At 38.9% G+C, this 27125-nt stretch overlaps 2 protein-coding genes across 4 annotated transcripts in view; one reads left to right on the top strand and one right to left on the bottom strand.

Annotated features, from left to right (window-relative positions):
• The window catches only part of TRAPPC12 (trafficking protein particle complex 12), a 42843-nt gene extending 21246 nt beyond the window's left edge, over nt 1–21597 (bottom strand). Inside the window, exons 1-6 of one of the 2 annotated variants that reach the window (XM_015859351.2) lie at nt 21515–21597; nt 19801–21010; nt 17793–17909; nt 12484–12597; nt 10868–11006; nt 524–636 (exon numbers count right to left, since the gene is read on the bottom strand). In XM_015859351.2, coding sequence (XP_015714837.1) covers nt 524–636; nt 10868–11006; nt 12484–12597; nt 17793–17909; nt 19801–21006 — 1689 coding nt within the window. In that variant the 5' untranslated portion in view covers nt 21007–21010; nt 21515–21597. The other variant, XM_015859352.2, reaches the window with a different exon arrangement.
• A 17-nt stretch (nt 21598–21614) lies between these two features.
• The window catches only part of EIPR1 (EARP complex and GARP complex interacting protein 1), a 59512-nt gene continuing 54001 nt past the window's right edge, over nt 21615–27125 (top strand). For both annotated transcript variants that reach the window (XM_015859353.1, XM_015859354.1), the window contains exon 1: nt 21615–21722. In XM_015859353.1, the coding sequence (XP_015714839.1) occupies nt 21681–21722 (42 nt within the window). In that variant the 5' untranslated portion in view covers nt 21615–21680. The remainder of the gene's footprint in view (nt 21723–27125) is intronic.

The following is a 27125-nucleotide window of genomic DNA, read 5'->3' as shown; positions in this document are numbered from 1 at the left end:
AAGAAATTCTTTACTGTGAAGAGTGGTGAAGCACTGGAACTGGCTGCCCAGAGAAGCTGTGGATGCCCCATCCATGAAGGCCAGAATGGATGAGGCCCTGGACAGCCTGATCTGGCTGCTCACAGCAGCTCACAGCAGGGTTTTGGAACTAGATGATCTTTAAGGTCTTTTCCAACCCAAAACATCTCATGATTTTATTAACAATAATTGTTTTCAGCTAGCTAGATGCTGCTGAGTGAGGGAATAAACCCTCCTACTTGTCCCTGAACATGTCTGTATACTGTCCTCTGTGTCTAGTCTGGCAAAAGCAAGCAAGCAAGAGAGCTCTGTTTTCCACTGTTCTGACACACAAAGGAGAGGAGGATGCTGCTTAATAAAACAGAAAAGAATTACTTCCATTAACGAGCTCCTTATTTCTATCAAGATGGAATCAAAAATGTCATAGTTGAAACCGTTCTTTGCAAGGACAAGAAAATATATTTCCTAAATATTAAGAAAGGTCAGTGCATGGAGAAGCTGTTACCTTGGTGCAGATTATCTTCATACTGTGCAGCCTATCAAGTGATTCCTGAGGATTACCGAGGTACTGAGGAAGTTCAGCATGTAAAATCCGCATAGAGAAGGGAACCATGGAACCTAGAATCATAATTAACTTCATTAAATTTGTTTGCTATAACAAGCAGTGCACAATTTGCCTACATAGCAAAGGTATTTCTTACAAGTATATATGACACAAGGTCTATTTTACCTTCACATTATTTTCTGTTCCTGATGAAAGAAGAGAAATTAACAACCTTTTCCCTAGCTTTAACATGCAATGTTACGTTTTAAATACTACATAAATGCATATACTTACATATTCATACTTTTAAAATACATTTTAAATGATAGATGTTTTAAGAGTGCAAACACATACATAACCACTATTAAGAAGGCAAGAAAAAAATGCACTTCATTCGAATTTGCAGAAACAAGACACACATGGAAGTAAAATGTTCATTAAAGAATTTAACAAACCAAGTAAAATAAAGGATTGAAAAAACGCAACTTAAGTTTCAGCTACAACATCACTGCGAACATTAATTATTATGCATATCTTATAATTAATACAGAAGAACGAAGGTGGAGTTGTAGGTCTTAAAAGTATTAGGCTAAAAAGTCATAATATACACATAAAAGCCTTATATGCTTAATAATAATAGAAATGTCTTTATTTTAATATTAGTTTGCTTTAATATTTATTATTCTATTTACCAAAGATAATTATCTTGCAGGTTATAAGCATCCTGGCTGACTTCAGTTTTAGGAACTTAAGGAAATCCCAGTACCTTGCTTCTCAGATAACTGTGTATCCTTTACATGGAGAATAACACTGAACATGATCATAAACTGCTACTAACAACAACAACAGAAAACAAAATAGGAGCAAGTATAATTGGGGAAAAAAGCCCTGCAAAATAGCATGCTACCGTTGTAATATTTTAATGTAATACATTTGCTTAGTTTAGACTTATTCTAAGGGGATTTCCTTCTCAACTCACCTCTTGCCTCATCTTTTCTCACAAATAGGACTCAGGAGCTTTTTAAAAAGATTTCTGCAGCTGTTCTTAACGGGCTTATATGTCAAAGAGGCAAATGCTATGTACAGTGAGTAACTGCCTCTAGACATTTTCTGAAAGGTTGACAAAATTTTCATCACAAACCCCTTTCACTAATTATGACCTTCAGAGTACGCCAATTACATCTACATAAAGTCTCTTATTCCACAGCTAACTATTCCCAGGGCTGCCATGCCTGCTGTGTTCCCTTAAGGAAGTACACACAAGTTGCATGCATCATCACACGTGGAACAGAGATTAAGAAAACAAAACTGCCTTTCTTTCGAGAGAAATTAAAAAGGTTATTGAAGAAGCAACAAAGAACGTGAACTATTTTATATACTTAACTTGTACTTAGTATGGCACAGGTGAAGGTACAGTCAGTGTGTGTGTGTTTGTTGTGGGGAAACAAAGGAAAATGTGGCAAAAGTAAGATTAAATTCTGAGCCAGAAAACCATGGTAAAATTGCTGGGCAGACATAAGCTGTGAATCTGCATTGTAAATCTATGGAAGTAAACTTGTCCCCAGGCTTGTTACCTTCATAGCCACCCTTGTTGACCAAGTTCTAATTCTGCCTTCAAACAATAATCCTGTTAATAAGCAGTGCCCAAATGCAGCTATTTTGGTATCGTTCTTCTGGAGAAAGTCAATTTAATTTACCACTCACACGTGAATATGAATATATTGCTACATTTTACAGGATTTCCAAGTAAAAGGTAAAAAAAAAATAATTGTTCAAGTAGTAAAGCTTTGGATAATGTGATATATAGAATGTAAAGAATCTTAAGTTTTAGCAACATTTTTTATTAATGACTGGTGTTCTATCACTCTCAACTCTGAAAAAGGCTGTAACGTTCCATTCTCTTGTAAAATGTGGCAAAAGGTCAACTCAATAAACACTCATACAGAAAACGTGAACTGGTAACAGAACAGCTCAACATACAGATAGATGAATATTTAATGGAGTGCAGATGAAATGTCTCACATTATCCATTTTAATAAAATTTATGCTTTTATTTTCTGTAAAGCGCTTTTTGGGACCGCGTATTTTGTGAAGTACTGATCTTATATATTGCTGAATGAAATCATGCGATTATGACCCAGGCAATGGGAAGGAATAACCCACTATCAACCTACATCACCCAAATTGGTGCCAGAGGATGTAAGAATAATAAACGGCACTCCAGATCAACCAGACATCACAAGAATCTGATTTATTCCCTATTGCAACTAAGACCTCAGCTGTGATAAGAATTCAGAATTGTATCATCGCTTATTTCTGAACCACTGAATATTTTCCTTTAAAGTATGTGACTAAAAAGCATTCAGGTGTGCCTCTTAGTATGTATGTCAAATGTGATGAGAGGTCTCACCAAACAAAGCCACAAAGAAGCTGACCCACACTGTAAAGGGTAGGCAGTGTAATGATTTCTCAAGCTAGAATTTATACGACTGTTTCATGCAGAAGGAATTACAGCTGCAGAATCTGTTTCTTCTGTTTCTTTTTGAAGCTCGTGACATAAGTAGTACCCTGCAAGTAATTTTGAGTGTAAGCATCCACCACATCCAACCACTCAGTTTCTGTTGTTCACTGCCTGATTAGAGAGGCTGCTGGAATTATATTTAACACCATTTCTGTCCTCTTCCCCAGTTTCCCTATAATCCTTCTGAATAGCAGGATATTTTATCAGAGAACGCCCCAAACTGTTCTGCATGCTCTCACAAAAGTGTGGTAATGGGGAAAAAAAAAAGAGAGAAATGAAACTACTGTTTACCACTGTTCCCACCTCCAAGTAAGCTCTGTTTTAGCAAAATTATATAAGGTATGGATTATACACCTAATTTAGTTCCTACATTAGTAAGGCAAATTACTAGTTAAAAAGAATAATCCTAAATTTACATTTGGTAAAGCTTTCAATAAGTAGTGCTTATTTAAAGTGTCAATAACACTTCACAGACCTCTTGGGAAAAACTATAAAGCATTAATACAAAACACATGTGAAGAGATCCATTCATCAAAACAGTTCTGTTACTTCTGGTTACAGCTCTGTAAAAACTAGGAATAAAAAACACAGAAAATAGTGTGTACTCATGTATGCTATCACTGCATTGCTTATACCTATTATCGTACTCTATTACTGTATTCAGAGAAGGATCAGCCAGTTACCTTTTCAGAAGGCGGATGATTATGAACCTTTGCTATCAAAAGACTCAGCAAGGTGACCTGTGTGTGCACCATGGTGGAAGAGAAGGCAGAGTACAATGGGTTTGAAAAAAAGCTCAGCAGTTTCATGGGGTGAATGGGAAATGAAAAAGGCAAAGGTAAACCATAATAGGCCTCTTGTGAATCCTCACCAGTGCTTCTTCAGTTCAGCGATAAAACGGAAAGAGCAATCAAATAAGAGTGCTGACTTTAACACTTTAATTTAAGAAGTTAACAGATCTCATAAGAATTAACAATACTTCAATTTGTTGTCTATAATGCCATTATATCATGTGGCATGCTGTCATGTCAAAGGCACATCTTTTGGCCTCTTTTCTGCTTAAAAGACACTAAAGAAACCCACTCCTATTGTTAAAAATATATAGTAGAAAGGAAAAAAAGAAACTGCACCCAAATCTACCAAAACACATCTTGCACTCTGTCTTGCAAGGCACATAATTCAATCCTTCTGATTTCAGAAATCCCACAATATTTCCAGCATTTCTCAGCTAAGGAGGGTGACAACAGGCAAGGAGAAGGCTGAGGCAGTCAACAACATTTTGCCTTCGTCTTCCCTCGTAACTGCTCAATGCACAGCCCTCAAACAATGGTTCAGGAGGTGATTAAGAAAGCAACGTCCCTCCTGCTGTGAGTGAAGATCAGGTTTGTAACCACCTGAGAAACCTGATCTATGGATCCCAATGAGATACATCCCAGAGTCCTGAGGGAACTGGCTGGTGTAGTCAAACCACACTAAAATATTTGAAAAGTCATGGCAGCCAGGTGAAGTCCCTGGAGAATGGAATAAAAGGCAACATCACACTCATTTTCAAGAAGGGTTAAAAGGACAACCCTGTCAACTACTGACCTGTCAGTCTCACCTCTGTGCTGGGAAAGATCATGGAGCGGAACCTCCTGGAAGCTTTGCTAAGGCACACGGCAGACTGGGAGGTGACACAGGATAATGAACATGGCTTTACCAGATCCTACCTGACCAACCTAGTGGCCTTCTGTGATGGTGTAACTGCATCAATGAACAAGGGAAGAGCCACTGATGTCATCCATCTGGACTTTGGTAAGGCCTCTAACATAGTACCATACAACAACATTCTTCTCTTCAATCTGGAAAGATACATAATTGATGGGTGGGCTGTTCATGGATGAAGAACTGGTTGCAGGACTGAACCCAAAGAGTGGTGGTCAATGACTCAGTGTCTGGACAGAGATCACCAATGAGTGGTGTCCCCCGTGGGTCAGTGCTGGGTCTGATACTCTTTAATATCTTCATCAATTATACTAACAGTGAGATTGAGTGCATCCTCATCAACTCTGTGGATGACACCAAGCTGTGTGGTGTAGTGCACACGCCTGAGGGATGGGATGCCTAGACAGGCCTGATTTTATATATATGATATATATGATATATGTATGATTTTTAATATTTTATATATTTATATAATGAGTTTCATTATTGTAAATAAATGGTTTCATAATGATAACTCAAAGTACCATGGAAGCAAATTTGTGTTGATATTTGGTTAAAAAAAAACAACAACACCACAAAGACATCCTATAGCTGTATGTGGCCATCAAGACTGTTTTAAGAACGTACCATGAACTGTAAAAACATACAGTAAGAGACAAAGCCTTCTATGCAATAACGAAGAACTAAGGACAGTTTTCAGACTGCAAAACTATAGCAGTGTTTCTTTTTTCTCCCACCTCCTTTTTTGACCCCAAGAAAGAGAATTTGCTCAGCTTACTTAGTGATGAGAAGAAATTCAAGGGCTCGAATACCAACTCCTTTCTAAAGTTCTAATTGCTCAAGCAGAACATAAATATTTTATTGCAACTAAGTCAGTATAGGAAGAAAAAGTTAACAGATGAAACAATAATATGCATATCAAAGAAACTGTTTCTGATGGGAATGGATGCATTCCAGATGGAAGGTGCAGATCATAAACCATGTCTGAGAGCCTACAGAACACTGTAATTTTCACTTTACATCATCTAGTTAACGAGAGAACAGTTGGGAGGAGGTATGCCATTTGTTGATGACCCCAGTTGATCAATAACAATAGTGTTATGAAGGTCAAAAGGGAAGGTTGTATAATTCAGTACAAAACTTAATTAAAAAGCAGATTAACAGGAGGGGAAAAAACCTATACTTGCTTCAGTAGACACAGTCACACTGGGAACAAACAAAACAAGAAAGAAAGATTAAGTACATTAACACCAAACTATTACAGAAATAAACGTGCTTATCAGATTAAGTAATTTAAGAGGAAAATAATATTATATCGTCTGAAAGTTCTTCACCTGCTTGGTTTCTGTTAGGCCGCAAAATTAAGACAAAGTGTGTAACAAATTTCTTTGTTCCTGTGTAAGTGCACATGTAATACATGTAATAGCCCACTGGGGTTAAGAGGATTTTAGCATGGGATGACATTTCCAAAGCTATTTTAAATTGAAACTTCTATTTTATTTTACTGAACACTAAATTAAACAAGGCAACACAACTTTTATGTATTCTATCTCAAGGAAATACTTTAAACAAGCAGAATATCCTGCAATTAAAATGTTTACTTGTCACTACTGGAGAATGGTTTTTTGCTTTTTCATGCCTCAGATCTCTCAAAGTAACGCCTTCTTATATAGCAAAACCACACTGACTGGGTTTAGATGATTTCAACGAAGGCACTACTCTCTAATTACTGTTATGTATTGAAATTTTATCTTTTACGTTTAATGCCTTTCTGTCTTGATGTTTTACATTTGACCTCTGTTGACCATCCTTAGGAATTCATGGTAATTTTTATCTTTTTTTACCGTTCCTTTCACTGGATAAAACAGAAATACAGAACATCTTAAAAGACGTTCTGCCTTATGCAGATGTATACTCACAGAGGTGTATGTATGTGCATATATATGCATGCGCTTTTAGATACTTCACCAGCAGCCTTGTCATACAGCACACAGGAGGATTTTTAAGTGTGATGATGTAGTGACCTAACCATTAATGAAAAGTAAGCTTAAAAATCAAGCAGTTCTGTTCTGACTAGCAGTAAACTATGCAGTACTGGATTACAGATCATAGAATCACCAAGGTTGGAAACAGATAAAGGAACTTACATTCAAAATATCTGTAATATGGGATGTAATGAGTTAATTTTTTTCTATGTTTTCTGTGCTTGAACTAAGGAAAGCTTATAATTGAGCTTTGTACAGCAGTGAATTCCCTTCATCATTCATCACAGAATGGCATACCACAAAGAATTTAAATTCCAAGTAAGAGTAGGATGTGTGGAAGATGTTCTCATATCAGTTCAACTTAACAGGGTGAACAGGGTTGGTTTAATTTTCCTCTGAAGCTCTCCCAGGACTCTTTTCTTTCAGCAATGCTGCTAACCTCTCTTATTGTCCTGACATTTTATGTGGCATTTGCAGTCATACTGTGCACAGATTCCACTACTGTTTTCCTTATCACTATTCTATTATCAAATATTCTAAAAAAATCTTCCTTCCTGATTTCTACAGTCTCTTCCTTTTGTCATCTCTATCACCTGTAGGTGCACAATATTCTGGGAGGGCAGGGGTGGAATCCGCTGTGATCCTGGTATTAGCCAGCTAAATTAGTTAATTCACTCCTCAATCTTTTCTGCTTGATCCAGAGATTAAACCAGACTTATTTCCTACTGAAATCTTAAATTGCTTCATTATGGATTTAAATCTTCCAAATTCCATTTTCTCTGTTCCCTATAATTAGCATTTTCTGCTTGAATGAGAGTGTACATTTTATAGCAGTTAAAAGGCAGCCATTGCACATCAACATCTGTCAGGAAGGATCAGCCCTACTGTTAACAGGGAGAATTCTTGCTAATAAGAGTCTTGCATCTTCAAGTTTTTCTAGGTAGGAATTCCAAGCAGAAAGAAAGGACACTACAGTTTGGCCCACATGGTTACCCAATTCTGAGCTTAGCTGCAAGAATTATTGATGACAGTATTTCATATTGGATTAAAACATCAAAAATACCTGTCTGCAGTCAGCACAGTAGCCATTTTCTCAACACAGCACCTGGGGGGATGGGCAGGGGAGGGGAGTCGCTGTTATAATGGTTTTTTGTGCAGCAAGCTTAAATTCAGTTTGTAGTACATATGCATCCTTATTTCCAGAATTTTCTTGCAGAGAGAAGGAAAAAAATCTGATTTCACTTCTTTTAAAATGTGACCTTTTGTTCATCTTTTGCTTCTGTGCTCCTTACGATACTTTATATAAACTCTCTCATATGCCCCACCAGCTAATCTAACGTGCCTATTCTACTGATAATGCTGCGTGTCTCTGAAAGAGCCAAGGATTAAAAGGAAACATTAAAATGGCATTTCATTTTTTTATGAGACAATTTGGACTTGTTTCTGCTTAATAGACCAGTAAGTTACAGAAAAGTTAATGCAACCAAAATGAGTGTTCTAAAAGCTACAATAGTTGAGAATAACTTAAGAACTGGAAAAAAAATGTGTACAAGACATGGCTTTTAATCCCCTTACCAGAATCCTGTATGTAGAAGGGCTTTTTTTCCCTTTTGCCTTTTTACTCCTTTCCCATTTTCTTTCTGATTGTGATGATACAGTATCATATTTACTCCACTAACATGCAATCAGTCTTCTGTTTTCTGGTGGAAAGAGCCTAAACTAGTAATGTATTGTTCAACATTTAGTTGTATGGGCTCTAGAAACTGCCTTCATACTGTTTAACTTCTTATGTTAGTGATCCCAGTACAAATTTTTTTAATACATTACCATAGGGATACACCACTGTGTGCTGCAACAGGCTGACATCCCAGAGTTATCAGCCCAGAGATGCATCCTAGAGTCCTGAGGGAATTCACTGACAAAGTGACCAGGCCACTCAACGATCCTTACAAGTCACAGCAGTCAAGTGAATTCCATGGTGACTGGAACAAAGGCAATACCACATCCATTTTTAAGAAGAGTAGAAAGGATGACCCAACAAACTACCAAACCTTTAGCCTCACCTCAGTGCCAGAGAAGATCATGGAGCAGATCCTCCTGGAAGCCACAAGGACGTGGAAGAGAGGGACGTGATGCAGGATAACAAGTTTGGTTTCACCAAGGGCAGGTTCTACTTGACCAACTGTGTCACTTTTTATGATGACATAATGGCACCAATGGGCAAGGGAAAAGCCACTGATGTCATCTATCTGGACTTCAGTAAGGCCTTTGGCATGGTCTCCCTTAACATCTTTCTCTCCAAACTGAAACAGGTTGCCCAGAGAGGTGGTGGTAACCTCATTTCTCATGACATTCAGGGTCAGGCTGGATGGAGCCCTAATCAACCTAGTCTAGTTGTAGATGTCCCTGTTCACTGCAGGGCAGTTGGGCTTGATGACCTTTAAAGGTCCCTTCCAACTCAAACAATTCTATGACTCTATGACAAACAGACTAGTGAAAAAACTATTTTTATGTTTATTTCGGCCTTTGGAATATAGTGCAACTAGACATCACTCAACTACTGGTTTTGCATACTTCATAAGTCTGCACTACCTTTCTGACCTTATTGTTGTTGTCCACTGTAGTTTGATGTGGAAAGAAATGAAGAAATTAATACAAAAAATAGTTGATTCTGGGAGATTTTAAGTGTCCTTATTTACTCAGGCATAGGCCTTAATTTACTCTTAATACTGAAAAAGATACAAAGTCTTCTGCTTTCTTAGGAACAGTACTTGTAAAGAGTGAAAATACTGAATAGTTGGGAAGAAAAATGAAGTACAGAGAAAAGGTTCAAGAACTCACTTCAAGGCAATACATGGAATAGAAGAAACAGCGTGTCAGAGATAACAGGAGTTCATTAGACTACTTGCGGAAGAAAGCACAAGACTGTTGTTGCTATTCAAGCAGCCAGGGAAGCCAGGAAATTTTTGCCTGCAATTGTCTGAAAGATGCTGACTCCTTCTAGGAAGTCCACATTGGTCTTGCTGGGCTACAACCGATACTTTGCATCACAGAACTGATAAAAGAATCTTCTGTGAAAGATCCTGAACATTCTTGACTGTCCTTCTTGAGCAACATGAAAGTCTCTTTATCATTTTTGGTTAACCCATTGAGACAACCAGCATTTTATGTACAATGAACTGGATTTTTTTAGATGGTGGCCCTGTCTATTACAAATATATTCTTTACAAGTGTTTATTGATTGTTTAGCTATGAAAGTCAAAGAATGGTAAGATAACTCAACAGTGTCCTTGCATCTGAAAAAACATAACAGGTGTAGTAAAACATTTTCCAAACATTATGGGAAATACTCTAAGAAACACTGATACTTCACACCCAGAATTCTACAGTTCTGGAATATCTAAGTTAACCAAGGAGGGCAATGGGAAGTAATGCATTTGTACTTCAAGATAAACTATAATAACTCAATAATAACTTGAACTACTGAGTCTGTGCATTTTTTCCTATTCATCAACAGGCTACATAATAAATTCTTATTATTTTAATTAGTTTAAATTATTTTGTAAATTTTACATTTAAGTTTTAATTTTATCCAAAACAATTATCATACTCAATCAGTTCAAATCTTAATGAAATATCATACAGAAAATGCAAAGAGGAAGAAAACCTATAGATTCTACATGTATAAGCTCTTGTCTTTAACAGTTTTGTCTAGAATTAACTATTAAAATTCAAAAACGTTATGTTTGAACTTCAACACTATTACATTTACTTGTTAAAAACATTCCTCTCTCAAATCAATGTTGTAACAACAGCGCAAAACACACTGACCATCCATATTGTGATGGAGTAACTTTACTTCTTTTTACTTCTTACCAGCAACTGTAACACAAATAATGATTAAACTTAGTAGTCAAACACTCCCTCCTTGGGGAGCAAAAAAAACCAAACAAAAAGAGAAAAAGGAACAATCTGAAGTTAAATAGTGCTTTAGATTTTGAAAACAAAACAAAAAAAACCCAGAATCATCATCATAATAAAAACAGGGCAAGAACTCATGGTTAAAATAGGTATTTCATAAATGGAGTATCTCACCTTTTCGTCCAGGGTATACGTGAGGGTAATATTCATAATAAAGATCAGGCTGGTCTAAATTTCCAAAAGGTTCAAATTCCATCTCTGCATTTTGGAAGAGATTCAGTTTTACGAGCAGTGCTAGTCTCACAAACCAGAGCTACAAATGATTATACATAAAAAGTAAAAGATAAAGTTTGTTATTAGCTTCAATCACAAGCCATGTCCAAATAAAACTTCAACTTTCTAAGTTTTCTTAACTCTCTAAGTTAAGAGTTTCTGTGTTACTTGCAGATAAGAACTGGGATTTACATGTCTTTTCATACAATAGTTTTCTGCAGAACATTAAAACAAAACTCAGAGGACTGGTGTTGTATTTACCTATAAAGGTACTGAAAATATTGAAAATGATTTTTAATTAATAGCCTGTTTCAAAATTAAAAAAAAAAAACAACAAAAAAACCCCTCTCTTTAATTGTTTTAGCAGGTAACATATATCAACCCAACTTTTATTTTTCTGAATTTGTGTAAATTTTAAAATCTATTATGATTTTGGTAAAACTCAACTAACTAATTACTAGGGTCAGGCTCTGACCTGTCAACTGGTCACATTCTACAGGCTCTCCAGGCAGCCCAGGAGACTCACAGAGGAGTAGGCTTGTCCCCCTGCAGCCCATGGGCACTGTGTGGAGAATATCTCCATCTGCAGCCATGAAGGTGCCCACAAGGCAGATGTGGAAGTGGCCTGAAGGAGTCCACAACCCATGAACATCCCCACAGGAGCAGCATGGTTCAGAGCTGCAGCCTGAGGAGAACAGTGGGGCAGGAGGGCTGGGGGAGCTGCTGCCTGTTGGAACAGTGCTGGGATTGTTCCTGTACAATAGGCACTGTGGTATGGAGCCATGTTGGGGCAGTGCTGGGAGACAAGCAGCCTGTGGGAAACCCATATGAGATCAGCTGGGGAAGGACAACATCGTGTAGGAAGGACATCACGTAAAGCTGAGGCAGAGTGTGACCGTGGAGGAAAGGCAGAGTTGAAGTGTTATGACTGACTGCAGCCCTGATTCCCCTGAGCCACTTAGAGAAGACGTAGAAGAGGAAGGATGGAAGGAAGGTGTTTTTTGCTTTTAGTACTCACTGCTCGTCTGTTAACAACAGACAATATATTACATTAATTTCCTTATGCTGAGTATGTTTTGCCCATGGTAGCAATGGGTGAATTTCTCACTTTCCTCATCTCAACTCATGAGCCCTCCCTCTTCCATTGTATTTCCTTCCACTGATCCTTTGAGGAAGGGAAGAGAGTGGGGTGTGGTAGAGATGAGCTTCCCATCAAGGTGGAAACCACCATAGCAGCATCTGACCTTAGCACAGAGTATTCTGAGAGCAAAACACATTCTTCTTATCTGTCACTATCTTCCAAAATAACAGTTGACTGATTTTTACTTTTGAGAAATACTTTGTTTAAAATGGAGACCAACTTTACACAAGCAAGGAGAAATAAGTGGCTTGCTAAAATTCCTTAATAAACCTGGTCTGTAGGTAGAAATTAGGAGAAGAAGTTTGACCATGTTAAAAAAATATTCTACTGTGAAAACTCCTGGAAAAATGTGACAAGGGGATAACCTTGAGCTTACCTGCAAAGAATCTGTTGTATGGTTTGTAGGGAGTCCACTTTTTTTATAGCCTTGACCATGAGCAGTTAACAGGCGTCCACACAAATCAACTGCAGCCCTCCAGTTTTTACTGCTCTGGGAAGAAGAAAAGAATAAGTAGCAAAAATGTATATGCAAAACCCCCTAAAATAAACTACTGCTTGTTTTGTCTGAAGGGAGCTACATCTACCCATCAGGAAAAATGACACGATCAGTAGAACTGGTGGTAAGAAGCACAATGTCATTTGTCAAAGCTCCAGGTGTAATCAGGGAAAAAGCGAAGCAAAGCATGAGATAAAGCAGTATTATCAGATCACTAAACCATTCTTATTTTTTTCTATCATTAAACAAGATCCTGCCCAGCTACACAAGTCTCACTGCATTGTCACACTGTCATCCTACTACTGCTCCTGCCTATTATGTGCAAATGCAGCTGTGTAAATATCTAATACAATGAAAAATGTTTAAAAAAGACTAAGGCTTCATGGGTTTGGATAATGTGCCAACAGAGCAATCAGCTGTATGGAGAAACACCTAGTAAAAGGGTGTGATGAGGTTTCACATTCTGACCTGTTTTAAAGCCACATTCATTTAAAGAGCAGCTAAGCTATCACAGTGCACTGACCATCTCATCTTTTCCCTGCACTGTCATATCCTAGACAAAAAAATGGAGTGCCACTGGAAATGTAGAAGTTGGTTGACAACATGATCATGAAACAGCACAGCAGCTTCTGAGATGTCTATACTCTTAAAGAAAAGCAAGAATCAATGCACATTTCTAACAGTCTTAAACAGAAACATTCATCACCAACTCCTCTTCTGCAGAGACAAATCAGTTTCTTATTGTGCTCAGAGCAGAAGCAGACTTAGACTCTCAAACTGCTTAGCTTTTCTTCCCAAATAAGAGTTAGGACCTAGAAATAATAGTGGAACACTGATTAGGAATTGAAACACTACCATTTAAAAAATCCTATTCTAAACACAAATAAAACCCAGTTTTTCTATATAGCAGGAGAGAGCTGGCAAGATTCAGATGAGAACCGTAAAAGAAGTCTTTGCTAGAAAATGAAACATGGCATTCCTTATGATTCCAAAATTAGAGCTGTCTGCTGGTCACGGAGTGCAGCTCTCCCATGGAAGCTTAATTAGAATCCTACAGTAGTTCGAATATGAGAACAGTACTTAGGCAGTATCTTTCTTAGAATGAGAAATGAAAAACAAAACAAAAACACACCAACTTCCAATTGAGTAAAATGACTCAATGCAAGCCAAAAAAGGAAAATATTTTTTATCATTTCTCTCTTCAGCTGTGTCCTAATAACTTCAATTACCAGAGTTTTCACTGTATTTGACTGTGTATATTGATTGTGCTTTCATTCTGTTGTGAATATATTCATATACTCATATTAATAAACCCCCAAATCTGGCAAATAGCTGACTATCACCCTCTCACAGGTAACTGCTCCCTAGCAGACTTCTCTTCCAGGCTAATTTTGCTTGATGTTTTGAACTCCGGTTGAACAAAGAGAGCATGACTGCAGAAGTAGCCAATTTATTCTTCATATACAATACTATATGTTGTTTTCCTGAATGAAAGCAGTGAAGCTGAGGCAGCAACAAGGACTAATATCCACTTGGAATTCTACCGTCCAGCAAAGAAAGTTGTGTAAAAGAGAGAGAACAAATGGTAAAACTATGAAAGAAGATATAAACTAGTTATTTGAAGAATATGCATTCAATGACAAGTGAACTCACCTGACAGAGAAAGAGAATTTATAACTTTATTTATGCTCTCAGGAAAGCAGCTGTGAGTCAGAGGTAAGCTACTGCATTTCTATCCAATAGATACATTTTTTTTAGTGGTAGAAATTCAACTTCCGTCCTTAATCCTCTCAAGCCCCCAACTACTGTTTGAGGAGTCTCTGATCAATCAGCTACAAAAATGTTGTAAATTACTGACCGATGCAGAAGTAAAGGAATACAAAACCCCTGTATTTTTAAGGAGAGTTCCTAACTTATTAAATATGTATGCCATACCATTGCATCCAGGTTTGTTATAATTGAAAATATATGCAAGAACACAACATTAATCACATGCAAAAGTAACTCTATATGATTTTTTTTTGAAAATAGACTCAAAGGGAGTCATTAACTCTACATGTAACACCATTAAAGTGATTAAAATGTCCTCCTCCACTAGCTGTGACATTCTTCTCCCCTGTAAATTACATTGGTAGGGCACTTTCACATCAGTTAAGAAAATGGAGTTAGTAACCCTTTCCTGGTCTAGCAACTTAAAGAAATTATTGCATACTTACAGCCATCATTGCGTATTTATAACAGCAAAATGCACAAGTTTTATTTTAGGTTTGTTTAGTGCAAACACCTTACAGCTCAAAATATCAGAAAGGTCTCCAGTAAGAAACACCACGCTATTTGTTCAACCAAGGGTAAAAAACTTAAAGTAAAATATGGAATAAAAACTAACATAACCTCAACTTTCTTTTGTATGCAGAATTAGTATTTGCTGGTGCAAAACAAAGCAAAGCTGCGAAGACAGGCTATTACATGTACTTCTGTCAGAGGTAAATGCATTTTCCTATACAATTTAATAAAACATTTCACTCAGGTTTTCTTTTTTCACCTGAAATATATAAATTCTTGACCTCTACAGCTCTTTAAAGCCTCAGAGTTGCAAAACGGGTTCAACTGCAGAGCAACTCTACCATTGCTCTACTAGGAGCACATTTTCAGTTAGTTTCAATAGGAAGAGATACCAAGAAGAGCTGTAGGATGGTTAAGACGATGCCTCTACTATGGGATAACTGGAAGAAATCAGGAGATTTTGCCTTTGGAAATAAGATATAAAAAATCTGAGAAATAGAAACATCACTGCAGTGTCTCCACATGAAGTTAACAGTAGAGAGGAAGGAAACAAAAAAAAAGCAACTCACCAAAAACATTTAAAAAGCAAGATAAAAAAGAATTCACAATCATTACAACACTGAATGAATGCCATCACTAGGGCACTTTAACCCAGCAAACCTAACAGGAAGCAGCATTTACTTTTAGTTCCAGTGGCTGATGGTGCCTTTGTACAGCATCTTCCTACAGTTCTTGGGCATGTTAGATGGCGCTCCATATTTACACATCTAAGTTTAGATGTTTCCAGTAACTGGAAACTCTTTTGACTTCAGAGTTTAGACACTAGCTCACATGTACAAACTTTATAAATAATATAATAGAGTTTAGCTCCACGTTCTCACCCAAGACTATGTTTCTCCCTTCTGCACTGTGGACCCCTTTGAAATAGAACCTATTACATGGCTGTCTATTGTAGAAAGGAATTGAATTATATGACAGAAGTGATCTCATTACTTTTTATGCTGATGTGTAATTCATACGGATACTAAACAGGTAAGGAAAAATCCTGTTTTTGTGGGATCTACACAGCAATATTCCAAATTTCACCAGTACGAAGTAAAAGCTCCAGATTTTAACCATACGTTAATTACAGTATTCCCTGTAAGTGACCCCTCATATGAAATGATAACATTCCCTGGATATATTTTGTCAGGAATTCACTCAAAGACAGTAACATTGGTGGCTGCTAAAGGCTGGCCTGGCTTCCAGCCTTTTAAGTAATATAATCTATCATAGAATGTCACTGGTTCTAAGAAGGTTCAAAATACCTATTAAGACTGCTGCCAGACAAAAATAAGTTTTCTACATTAAGATTCTCAGAAAATGAAATAAACAGAAAAAAAACCCTCAAAACAACACAGTAATATTGGCAAGGAACAAATAAACTGAATTAATTTTTATAATTAAAACCAAAGTCCAAAGTCCTATAAACAAAACTGAGAACTCATTGTATTCTATACTCGGCCATCAGTTAACAATTGGAAGTACAGAAAACTGAAAAGCACTGACTTCTGGTTGAATGACTGATTTCAATTTTACAAAACAAAACCAAAACACCCTCAAATTAGTTAAATTTTAGAAGAAATCTGCTGCAGGTAGCAAAAGATGTGACAGCAGCACATTGCTTCCTGCACTCTCTGCTTTAATTCCAAAGCCATAATAATGCTCTTATGAAGCTTAAGTGCACACTCAAAGCTAAAACAATACCCACGGCAGCACTGTACTTAAGGTATAAAATGGTTTGCAGCACAAAACAATTTGCACGGACAAAGCTACTGGGCCAAACAGAGAAAGAACTGTTTCTGCCTGTATGTCAAACCAACTCTTCTTAAGGAGATAACGTGGGGAAAGGAAGCCCTTTCTTCCCCATTTCTTAATGAGATTTTTTTTTCCCCTCTGAACTTTCCAGTTAAGTAGAACAAGGAGAGAGACAGTAAAATCATTTCTGTGATGGAAACCACAGTATGTTTTTCCAGGTTTAGTTTCAAAAAATAACTCTGAATTTCTCGAACAATGTTTAAAGAGACTACCTAGAATCTTCCTAATGTGACAAAAAGTCCCTCCTGGAGCTTTTACATGTAATGTAATGCAACTAAACAATAAAATGTTAAATGCTAAATACAAATTGTTTTAACACTTACGATTCTTAAGTGCGTTTCCTCAGTAATTTTTCATTCATTTTTTTTCAGAAATCAAATAAGCCTGAAATGTTTCAATATCCTACAAAAATGTTTCAATCTCCTACAGATTAAGTTCAGCTCAGCCATTTAATAGCGATGAGTTTCACATATAACACAGTGGTTGAAAGAACAAGGCAAAGCTCATGAGGCTGCTGGACGCAGCTATTTAAAGGCCTGAAAGAACCTTTCACTTACAAAAAAATAAACTTTTATTTGGAAGCATTTCAGTGCAGTTTCCGTGCTTTGAAATAAAAAAATAGAAGCATTTGAAACTACCTCTTCAGCTTTGCTTACCATCTTAATGGTACATCTTAACCTTCTGCAAAACACTACTGCGAAAACATCAAGAATGCATATGGAAATGAACAAAAAAAGCCATTAAAATCTATTTTGAAACCATTTACATTATGTAAACATTAACAGCTGATAAAACTTGCGGTATCTTAAAATTGCCTTGTTTCTAACTTTAGCATACAAAAAAAAAAAATATTACATCCATTAACACCAGTATTTAAATACCAGTTTCATTCCCATTAAGAAAATTACTGTACTTTGGCTAGTACCTCTGCAGGACCACAAACAGATTAATAGACACTTTTCAACTTTCTTCTCTCAGTCATTAACTATCAGCAATGTTGAGGGAAGCATGACATTAAAATATATTAAATTATCAACATTTGTACTTACAATTAGCTGTTTCAAGCCTACAAATGACTGCTCTACAGAGTTGGCATTTAGAACTTGTCTCTTCACTGCAGCTTGCTCCCCCAGGAAGCGGAGCATTAAGTCTTTTACTGCATCTCCCTTTGTGTTCATGGCAGAAAAAAAGAAGAAACACAGTGAGACGCTATTAAACATTATTTTGGTAAAACAAAATATCAAAACAAAGGTAAGCAACATATCTCACCTGGTAAATACTCATCTTCCAGTACTTTCTGAAGCGAAATGAACATGAATGTATAGATATTTGCAGAACTTTAACAAAAATTTCTAGATTTACTCTGTTTCGTGGTTAGATTCTTTCTTCTAAAGTTTAGGTTTCAATTAGCATAAAAATGCCCATGCTTGTTTGTTTCCTTCTGATTATTAACCTTCAAATCACCATATTAACTATACATATACACACACCCTCAGTGCTGGCCACAAAGGGCTACTACATGACTATATACACACACATGCATGATATACCTTTCATATGACTTACAAAATGCCTTTCAGAAATATTGCAAAGCAAGGTTTTACCAGACATTTATAATGGATAAAGTGGCACATGATCCATTATCGACCTTAAATATCCACACACACACACACACACAAAATAATTAAAAAATAATTAAATCACACAACCAATTCAACAAGTATTTTTAATTCCAAAGGAGTTAACTGTTGGAAGCAGAGAAATCAGGTTATTGAAGCAGCTCAGTAATTGGAAGAAATGAGACTAGCTGAGGGACAGACATTTAATAGATAGATTTCTGAAGTCAGAAAGATTAATTCTACATTTTGAACAATAGAGCAGCTAGGAGGAAGACCATCCAAATACATGAACTACTTCCAGCTTTGCTAGCAATAAACTGAGTAATTCTGTACATGATACTTTTGTGCCTCAATTTCACACTCTAGTTTTGCCCAGCTATATATTTCTCAACATCTTCCCAACTGCAGCCCAAGACCATTGCAGTTCTGTGTTTACTACTTCTGGAGATTTCAGAAGCTAATCAAGAAACTCAAATAGAGCTTAATTCATAGAATGGCTTGGGCTGGAAGGGAACTTAAAGACCACCCAGTTCCAACCCCTTCCAATGGGCTGGGTTGCCTCCCACCAGCTCAGGATGCCCAGGGCCCCATTCCACTTGGCCTTGAGGGCCTCTATGGGGTACCACAGTTTCTCTGGGCAACTGCACCAGTGCCTCACCAACCATGGAATTAAACACTTCTTCCTAATCTAAATCTCCTTTCTACTAGTTTAAAACTAGTCCCCTTTGCCCCTATAAAAAGATGTCATTCCTCCAGTTTACAAATGCATATTCATACTGAAACTTTAATGAATTATTGGAAACTGATTTAACATTAAAACATGCCTCCCAAAACGCTTTAGTTGGCATTTTGAGTACTTCGTAATTATAGTTTCAGTTAAATAAGCAATCCAAAGCCCTACAATCATAGAGAACAATGACAGCAAACCAAGGGATGTCTGGCCAGTGAAAGAGAACAGCAGGCCACTGAAAACCAATAACTGGATGTAATGCAATTCATGTAACCATAGAGAACCTCAAAACTGGACTACGCTAACCTGTTTGCTTATAAATAACAACAAAGAAAGCAGGAGGAAGCCCCCTTGATCCCCTTGCTGATTTTGCATCAGGTCTTACATAGAAATATACTACACTGACCTACTGTAATGTCATCTTTCCACTTATGCACTTTCATACATGTGCATTTATACTTGGATCCAGCTCTGGATTTTATGTAGGCTGTCAATACTGGTTTCCAATATAGCTAACAAATTGACTCAGATTTTGTTTTAGCCCTTTCAGGTACTAGTAGACAGTGTCATTAAATTTTCTAGTAAGGATGTGAGTAGTACAAAAGGGCAGCTGGCAACAAAGCACTACATTAAACACGTTATTGGAAAGCTCTTATTTAGCATTTCTAAAATACAACGAACAACCAAAGTACAACCACAGACTCTTACCTGGATATTATCAAATTTTAATCCAGGCATGGTGAGATTCTCTTTGTCTATGAATACAGTGCTGTACTGTTGTGTGGCAACTGAGATCAGAACGTTTCTGGTTTCCTCACTGGGAAGCCATGCATCGTTTCTTCTGTCTAGTTCACTCATATTTAAGGCTGTGGCAAATGGGTCATCACTCCCAGCAAATACAGCCTGGATTTGTGAGAATGGCTTGGGGGACTGTGTTGTTTCTAGTGATGCTTGAGGACCACTTGCTCCAGGTCTCCCATTTCCCACAGAGAAAGTAGGGTTGGGCTGAGCACAGGAACCTTCTCCACCATTTGACAAAGAGGACATCTGTTCTGGAACTGAAGAGCTTGCGTTGGGATTACTGACAGAAATAAAATTGGACGTAGTAAATGAATCAAAAAAATCTGAAGCTAAAGTATTAGTGTTAACAGTATCACCAAAGAACTTGCTTAGACTAGGACTGGGCTGAACCACCTGTGGATTAGACTTCACTGGAGTCTCAATGATACTACTGAAACTGGGAGATTTCACCATCTGAGGCTCGAAGCCATCAGGCAGGAACAGCTGTGGCTGAGCATTAGCATTGTTTGCTTGGCTGAAAATAGTACACACAGGGATAGGCTCAACCTCAGCAGATGGTTTGCTAGTTCTGGGCGATGATGTCTGGTCATCGAGTTTACTTTCCTCAATACCATTTGGCTTTGTTTCAACGGGAATGTTGTTTCCCAACTTTGGTTCATCTTTCTCTGTTTCCTGAATTGATTCCTCCTTTAAAGATGCCTGATCATCAGTTCCAATCTCAGAGATGTCTTTGGGTGTCTCTTCATGTTCAGTTTCACTCTCATTACTTAAAAGCTCTTCTTTGCCCACTTCTGCTTGAGTATTTTGGTTATCCTTAGCTTCCATTTGCTCTACAATCTCCTGCAGGCAACCGAGTTCACCGGTGTCATCTTCACTGTTGTTTGGAGAGTCTGAAATAATGACACTCTCCATCATTTGTTCATTAAGCTTATCTATAAAGTTATTAGAATCTTCTGATACAGTTTCATTCCCTTCAGACTCATCACCACCAAGATCAATGGTTTCCTCATGAAAAAGGATTTCTTCCCGAGTTTTCTGCTGAGTTGCATTTCCTCCGTCCTCTTCATCCAAGGTGCTCTGAGCATCCTTAGCACTGCCTGTACTATTCTCCATGGCACTGAAGGGAGAAAGGATACGCAGAAATTAGTTTGGCCACTCCAAATAACCACATACCAAACAAAAACTGTAACTTTTACACTAAAAACACAGACATGTCACCGTTTGACATTTTTCCTCCAATATCTGCCCAAGGAATGAAATCACAAAACGTCTCTCTTCAGCCCACAGCGTTCCGAGCAAACCCCAAGCGCTGGGATTCGCTGGCAGATACATCCACCTAAGCACACGCAGCAAGACAGCGGCTTTTGTGCCTGCAAGGACTGATCCGGCCTAGGCAGGAAGGGAAGCACGGCTGACACTGACACTAACACTGACACTGGCGCTGCTTCGGCCCCTCCCGCACAGACCGAGGCCGTCCAGGTTCGGGGCCTCCGCAGGGTCCCCCCGGAGCTTCAAGGTGGGCGCAGCACCCCGGGCACCTACTCTCCTCATCCTCCTCTGCGCCCTCCTGCAGGCCCGTGCCCCACTGCCGTCTCATCGGATCCCGTCCACCCCTACTCACCTCACCGCTCGGCCCGCCGCCCCCGCTGCTCTTCCCCACTGCGCCTGCTCCGCCGGCCGAGGAGGGCGGTATTGCGGCTGCGCCGGGTCCGCTCCGTAAAGCGGCCGACGGGCAGCGCCGAGGGTCAGAAAGGAGCAGAGGGGAGAGGCAGGCGGTGTGTGTCGGCATGGAGGACGACGCGCCGGTCATCTACGGGCTGGAGTTCCAGGTGGGTGCGGATGGAAGAGGGTCGGTTCAGCTTTCAGCAGCCGTAGGAGCCGTTGTGCCGCTCCTTGAGGCCCTCGGTGAGCTGAGAGGCCCCGCTGGGGCTGCTCCTTTGCCGTGTCCCTTTGCTGCGATGCTCGGCTGTGTCTCCGGCGTGCCCTGGGCTTCTGCTTCCTTGTCAGCTTCTTGTGTGCTTCTCTAGCAGCCTTCTCTTTTTTTGTGCTGTGTGGATGAGATGCCAGTAGTCTCCAGTAGGTTCTTCAAGCTGTTTCTTCCTTTTCAGGTTCTCCCCCCGCCCCATTCCTATTCTGAGGGTAGAACATGGAACTTAACAAGAAGTTGTGAACTGTACTTGGTTATATCCCTATATACCCTTGGAAAGGGTCCAGAGGAGGGCCACAAAGATGATCAGGGGGCTGGAGCACCTCCCCTATGAGGACAGGCTGAGGGAGTCGGGTTTGTTCAGCCTGGAGAAGAGAAGGTTGCGGGGTGACCTCATTGCAGCCTTTCAATACCTGAAGGGAACTTACTCCCAGGAGGGGAGTAAACTCTTCGAAAGGGCTGACAATGGCAGGATATGGGGAAATGGTTTTAAGTTAAAAGAGGGTAGATTTAGGTTGGATGTTAGGGGGAAGTTCTTCACTAGGAGAGTGGTTAGGCCCTGGAACAGGCTGCCCAGGGAGGTTGTGGATGCCCCGTCCTTGGAAATGTTCAAGTCCAGGTTGGACAGGGCCCTGGGCAACCTGATCTAGTAAATGTGTATGTTTGGTGGCCCTGCCAGGCAGGGGGGTTGGAACTACATGATCCTTGAGGTCCCTTCCAACCCGGGTCATTCTGTGATTCTGTGTGTGATTCTGTGAAAAGTGGTGCAGTTTCTTTCTCTGGAGATATTCAGGACCTGCCTGGATGTCTGCCTGTATGACCCACTGTAGGGAACCTGCTTCAGCAGGGGATTGGGCTAGGTGGGCTTCGGAAGACCCTTACAACTACTATGGTTCTGTGATTTTGGATATAAGGACTGAGCTTCCTCCTGGACTGTCCTACTCTACCTTATGAACCTGTTTAGGAAACGCTTCTTTACAGAAAGGGTAGTTAAACACTGGAATAGGCTCCTCAGGGAGGTGGTTGAGTCACTGTCCCTGGATATGTTTGAGAGTCATTTGGATGTGGTGCTCAGAGAGATGATTTAGCAGAGGGCTGTTAGGCTACTATGGTTAGGCTGTGGTTAGACTTAATGATCTTTGAGGTCTTTTCCAATCTGGGCAATTCTATGATTCTATTGATCATAATGGAGGAATACAATCTCATAGTCAGTGCACTTCTTATAAGTTGTAGGGGAACACCCAGTAAGGCAGCCAGGTAGATGAGAGTGATGCTGTCCCATTGTTCCTTCCCACAATAAGGTTTTACTCAGCTGTTTTTAGCAACAACTTCCCTACTCCTATTGCTGTTGTAATAGGAGAGGCTGTATTTCTTCTGCGGCTCACAGAGCAATATTTTCATTCTACAGCAGATTCAGTAATACAAAGTAATGAAATAAATGCATACCTATGTGCATTTTTTCATTACTAAAATGTTTATGGAAAGTGTTCTGGTGATGTGTGAGGGTTCTGTTTATGAAGTTTGGTGCTCTGTTTACTGAATTGCTTGCTCTGTGATGCTGACTACGCAAATAGATTTGTCTTAGAAAAAATATCTGATTGGTTTTCCTCTCATATCAGAGCTGATGTGTAGCACTGACCTGCACCACAAGTTAAATCTACTCAAGTCTGATAATTTGCCATTGTTTTTTGTGTAGCTTGTACTTAAACATTAATGAAACTATTATTTCTTGTAGAATGTAATATGTCCTCTGTTTTTGTAAAATTCATAGCTTTTTTCTTGGAGGTCTTAATGACAGATTTCTCAGAAATATAGGAAATCTAGCCTGTGTGCCTGGTCATGGGCCTGCACTATTCAGCCTTTCACATCACACATCTCTTGGGGACCTCTTCCCTTCTGCAATGTGTGCAACAGCTCTGGTGGGTTGGGGAAGCAAAAGTACTGAGATGGTGGTAATCAAAGAGAATTACACTTAATTCAGAGCACTTAGAGAGAGGATGGGGGTAAGAAAGCTGGTTTATGACTGCTTCTTCCCAGTGTATGTGTCAGAAGCACTGTGTCTACAGAAGAACTTTTCAGCCTGTTTAATGAATTTTTCTTTTGTTGCTTAAGTTGCTTTTTATTCTTTTATTTTCAGTTCCTGGTAGTCTTTCCTTCATGTCTATGACAAGCTTACTCAAAGCTGAGATTAGAAATGATAAAGCGTTTATAGAGAGGGAGGGATCTTTTTACTTCTATTATTTATATGTCACAAACCCAGGGCACCTAGAAGCTACATTAGAGTTTGCAGACTTGCCCATCCTGTGTTTGTCTCCAGGAGTCAATAACAATCTGATTTTGGATACTGCCTGGAAAAATGTGGCTGTTGTAAGTATGTGTTTGATCTGCTTCAGTGTGGCATGGTATTTAAGTTTAAGAATCTGAAGCTAATTCCTTCTATCACTGCAATACAAGTTTTTCTGCATAATTTCTGGCCAGTTTTAAGTAAGGCAGTTTAGAATAATGTGCAAATACTATTTATTTTTAATTTGGTTTTCATGAAAATACAGCCTAATGGAAGAAGAGTATCTTAGTTCACGTTTCATGAAAACATAAATGGAAGATACAGATTCTGAGCCTTTATACTAGCATATAAGTACTCGCTGTTTGAAACTACTTCGACAAACTTTGATCAATAAATTATTGAATTTCATTCTGTTCAGGACTAGTTTAATTTCCTTTCCCCTGTTTTACCACTTGGTTGCAGATTTTTTTTTTTTTCCTTGTGCTATTTATGTTCATATCATCCTCAAAATGTCTGGTCTTTTTTCTTTGCTGTATCTGTGAGTTATGTGAACATTGCATAAACATGAAAAGTATACGTCAGTTCTAGGATGTGTGATTCTTGCATGATTTTTTTTTCCCCTGACAGTGACGCACCATTGTTGTTCTATGCTCCAACTGCAGTCAAAGTGAATATAACTGCGGAGTAATGGATGATGTGTGAGAAGCCACATGAATTGAGGACTAAGTGATGTGGCTGGGAATCTTTATGATGAATACGGGGCAACAGTAGCTGCAGAACATTTCAGTACAGAAGGCTTGTGCTTCTGAAAAGAATCTTAGCAAGCTTTACCAATAACTTAAATTATGAGAGAGTGGTGAATGAAGTCCTACCAGAAAATGCTTCTGTGTTGTTCCAGTGACAGAGCGCTGACACAGGCTGCCCAGAGGCAGTGGAGTTTTTCTTTGGAGAACTTCAAATATAATGCTGGACACTGTGCTCTGGGTGTCCCTGCTGGAGCAGGGACTGGACCAGGTGAACTCCAAGGCTCCCTTCCCACCTCAATCATTTTGTGACCTTGCTATTTATTTTTGTTACTGAAATGATCTGCTTCTTATATTTCCTGGTTGGAGTTATGTTTGCTCTATAGCCTAGAGTACTCAGTGTGCTTAATGTTTGTTGAATAAGCTCCGTTTTCAAGTGATCCATAGTTTCTTTCAGTTTGTTTGAGTATTTCAGCAGTGACATTTAAAATAGGTGTATAAGAACTACTGAGTGCCTGGGAGTACTTTACAGGTCTTATTTTAAGGTTGGTTGGATGTGCTTATAGTCCTGGATATGAGATGTGTGGTGGTTGCATTTCAGGACTTAAGTGTGATATAGTTTCAATTGCAGCTGTGATTCTGGAGGAAGAACCTGTATCTTGCTTTGTTGTCCTGCAATGGTAAGCAGGGAATCACTGCATCCTCTCAGGCTCAGCCATGCTGTCATTATGGGAGGTGTGGAGACTATGGCTTGTGTTTGCAGTGAGGTTCTCTTCTTCTTGGGAGAGCCTTTTCAATCCCTTGTGGGACAGAAGAAAGTTGCCTAAAGAGAACTAGGATAATAATTGGATGATAGCATTAGTGATGTCTTTGGAGAATTTAGTTTGAAAATCGATTCAAGAAACTGATTATGACTTTGTAAAATTCCTGCTGTTCTCCTCAACCTCTTTTCTTTCCCAGTGTCATATGCCTCATGAGCACCAGTCCTGTTTATTTTAGTCCAGTCTGGAAGGATGTTCTCTCGTGAATTTTTGTATCTGCCTCCCCCTTCGTGTCCCTTCTTGAGGGCAGCATATCACCTGTGACAGCATCATATAGAACTCCAGCCAAACATATTATTGGATTCTAAGACTCAATGGAGAGGAGGAAAACAAACAAACAAAAAAACAGGTATATGACAAAGCGCTCTTAAGTGATCTCCCAAAGATCTTAATGCTAGAGTTGGACTACATAGATACTACTTCTTTTAAGACCCTTAAGCAATTAGCAGGATCCAAGTAATATTAGGTATGGTACAGCCCATTGTCAGCATGAAGCTATTGTTATGTGAGCTTGAAGATCTCTTAAAGATGTTTACCTTTAAGCTTTGTTGCAAGTGTACAGTGACAGTGAGAAAGTGGGATTTCTAAGGATGATTGTGCTATGCAAGGTTTTCTGCAAGGATTGCTTTTGTAGCTGGGAAGGTTTACAGAACCTGTCAGCCTGTGCAATAGGGTCAGTGCACTAAATGTGTTCGTGGTGGGAATTGTTATGCTCTGAACAAGTTTGAGAAAGCAGCTGTCAGAGCACTGAGGGTCACCTGGGCATGTGTGCTGCCAACATCTTCACTGATGGATTTGCTGCAGCTTTTTGCAGCTTATGGTTGGAGAGTCTCCTGCTGGGATGGGAGAAACAAGGCTGTCCTATCTAGGTAAAGATCAAAGTGTACCTACTTGAAAATGGAAAATAGGCCAGAAGGCAGGCATAATATTTATGCTGTTATCATCCTGGGGCTTTCTTGAGGAGGGAGGAAAAAAAACCTCTTGATTTTCTTTTCTTTTTTTTTTTTTTTTTTTTCCCTCCAGATTGGGACATCAGCAAAGCCAATCCCTTTCTCTCCTGCCCTTGCAAGTAGCCATATAATATTTCTGCCATTTCTTGAGGCCATAATATAGTTATATAATATATAATATAGTTAATGAGGGCTGCTCATGGAGTAATGCTGCCTATTTTATTATGTTGGCCCACGACATCAGAGGCAGATAATGGTGGTATGGCAGTACAGGTTGAACCTGTATTCCACAACATTTCCTTATCATGTGACAGATGGCAGCAGAGGGGTGATCTGACACAATGGTGTCTGACATGGAAGTGTGTATGAAGCAAGAATGTTCAATTGAAATCTTCCATGCAGAGAAAATGGCATCTGACATTCATCTGCGCTGTCTGAATGTTTATGTAGACCAAGCAGTGGATGTGAGCACAAGGAGTTGGTGGATGATGCATCACCTCCACTGGT

The sequence above is a fragment of the Coturnix japonica genome, chromosome 3 (assembly GCF_001577835.2).
Source record: "Coturnix japonica isolate 7356 chromosome 3, Coturnix japonica 2.1, whole genome shotgun sequence".
In the NCBI taxonomy this organism is placed as follows: Eukaryota; Metazoa; Chordata; class Aves; order Galliformes; family Phasianidae; genus Coturnix; species Coturnix japonica.
Note: the sequence above shows the minus strand (reverse complement) of the source record. Positions and strands in the feature narration are given on the sequence as shown.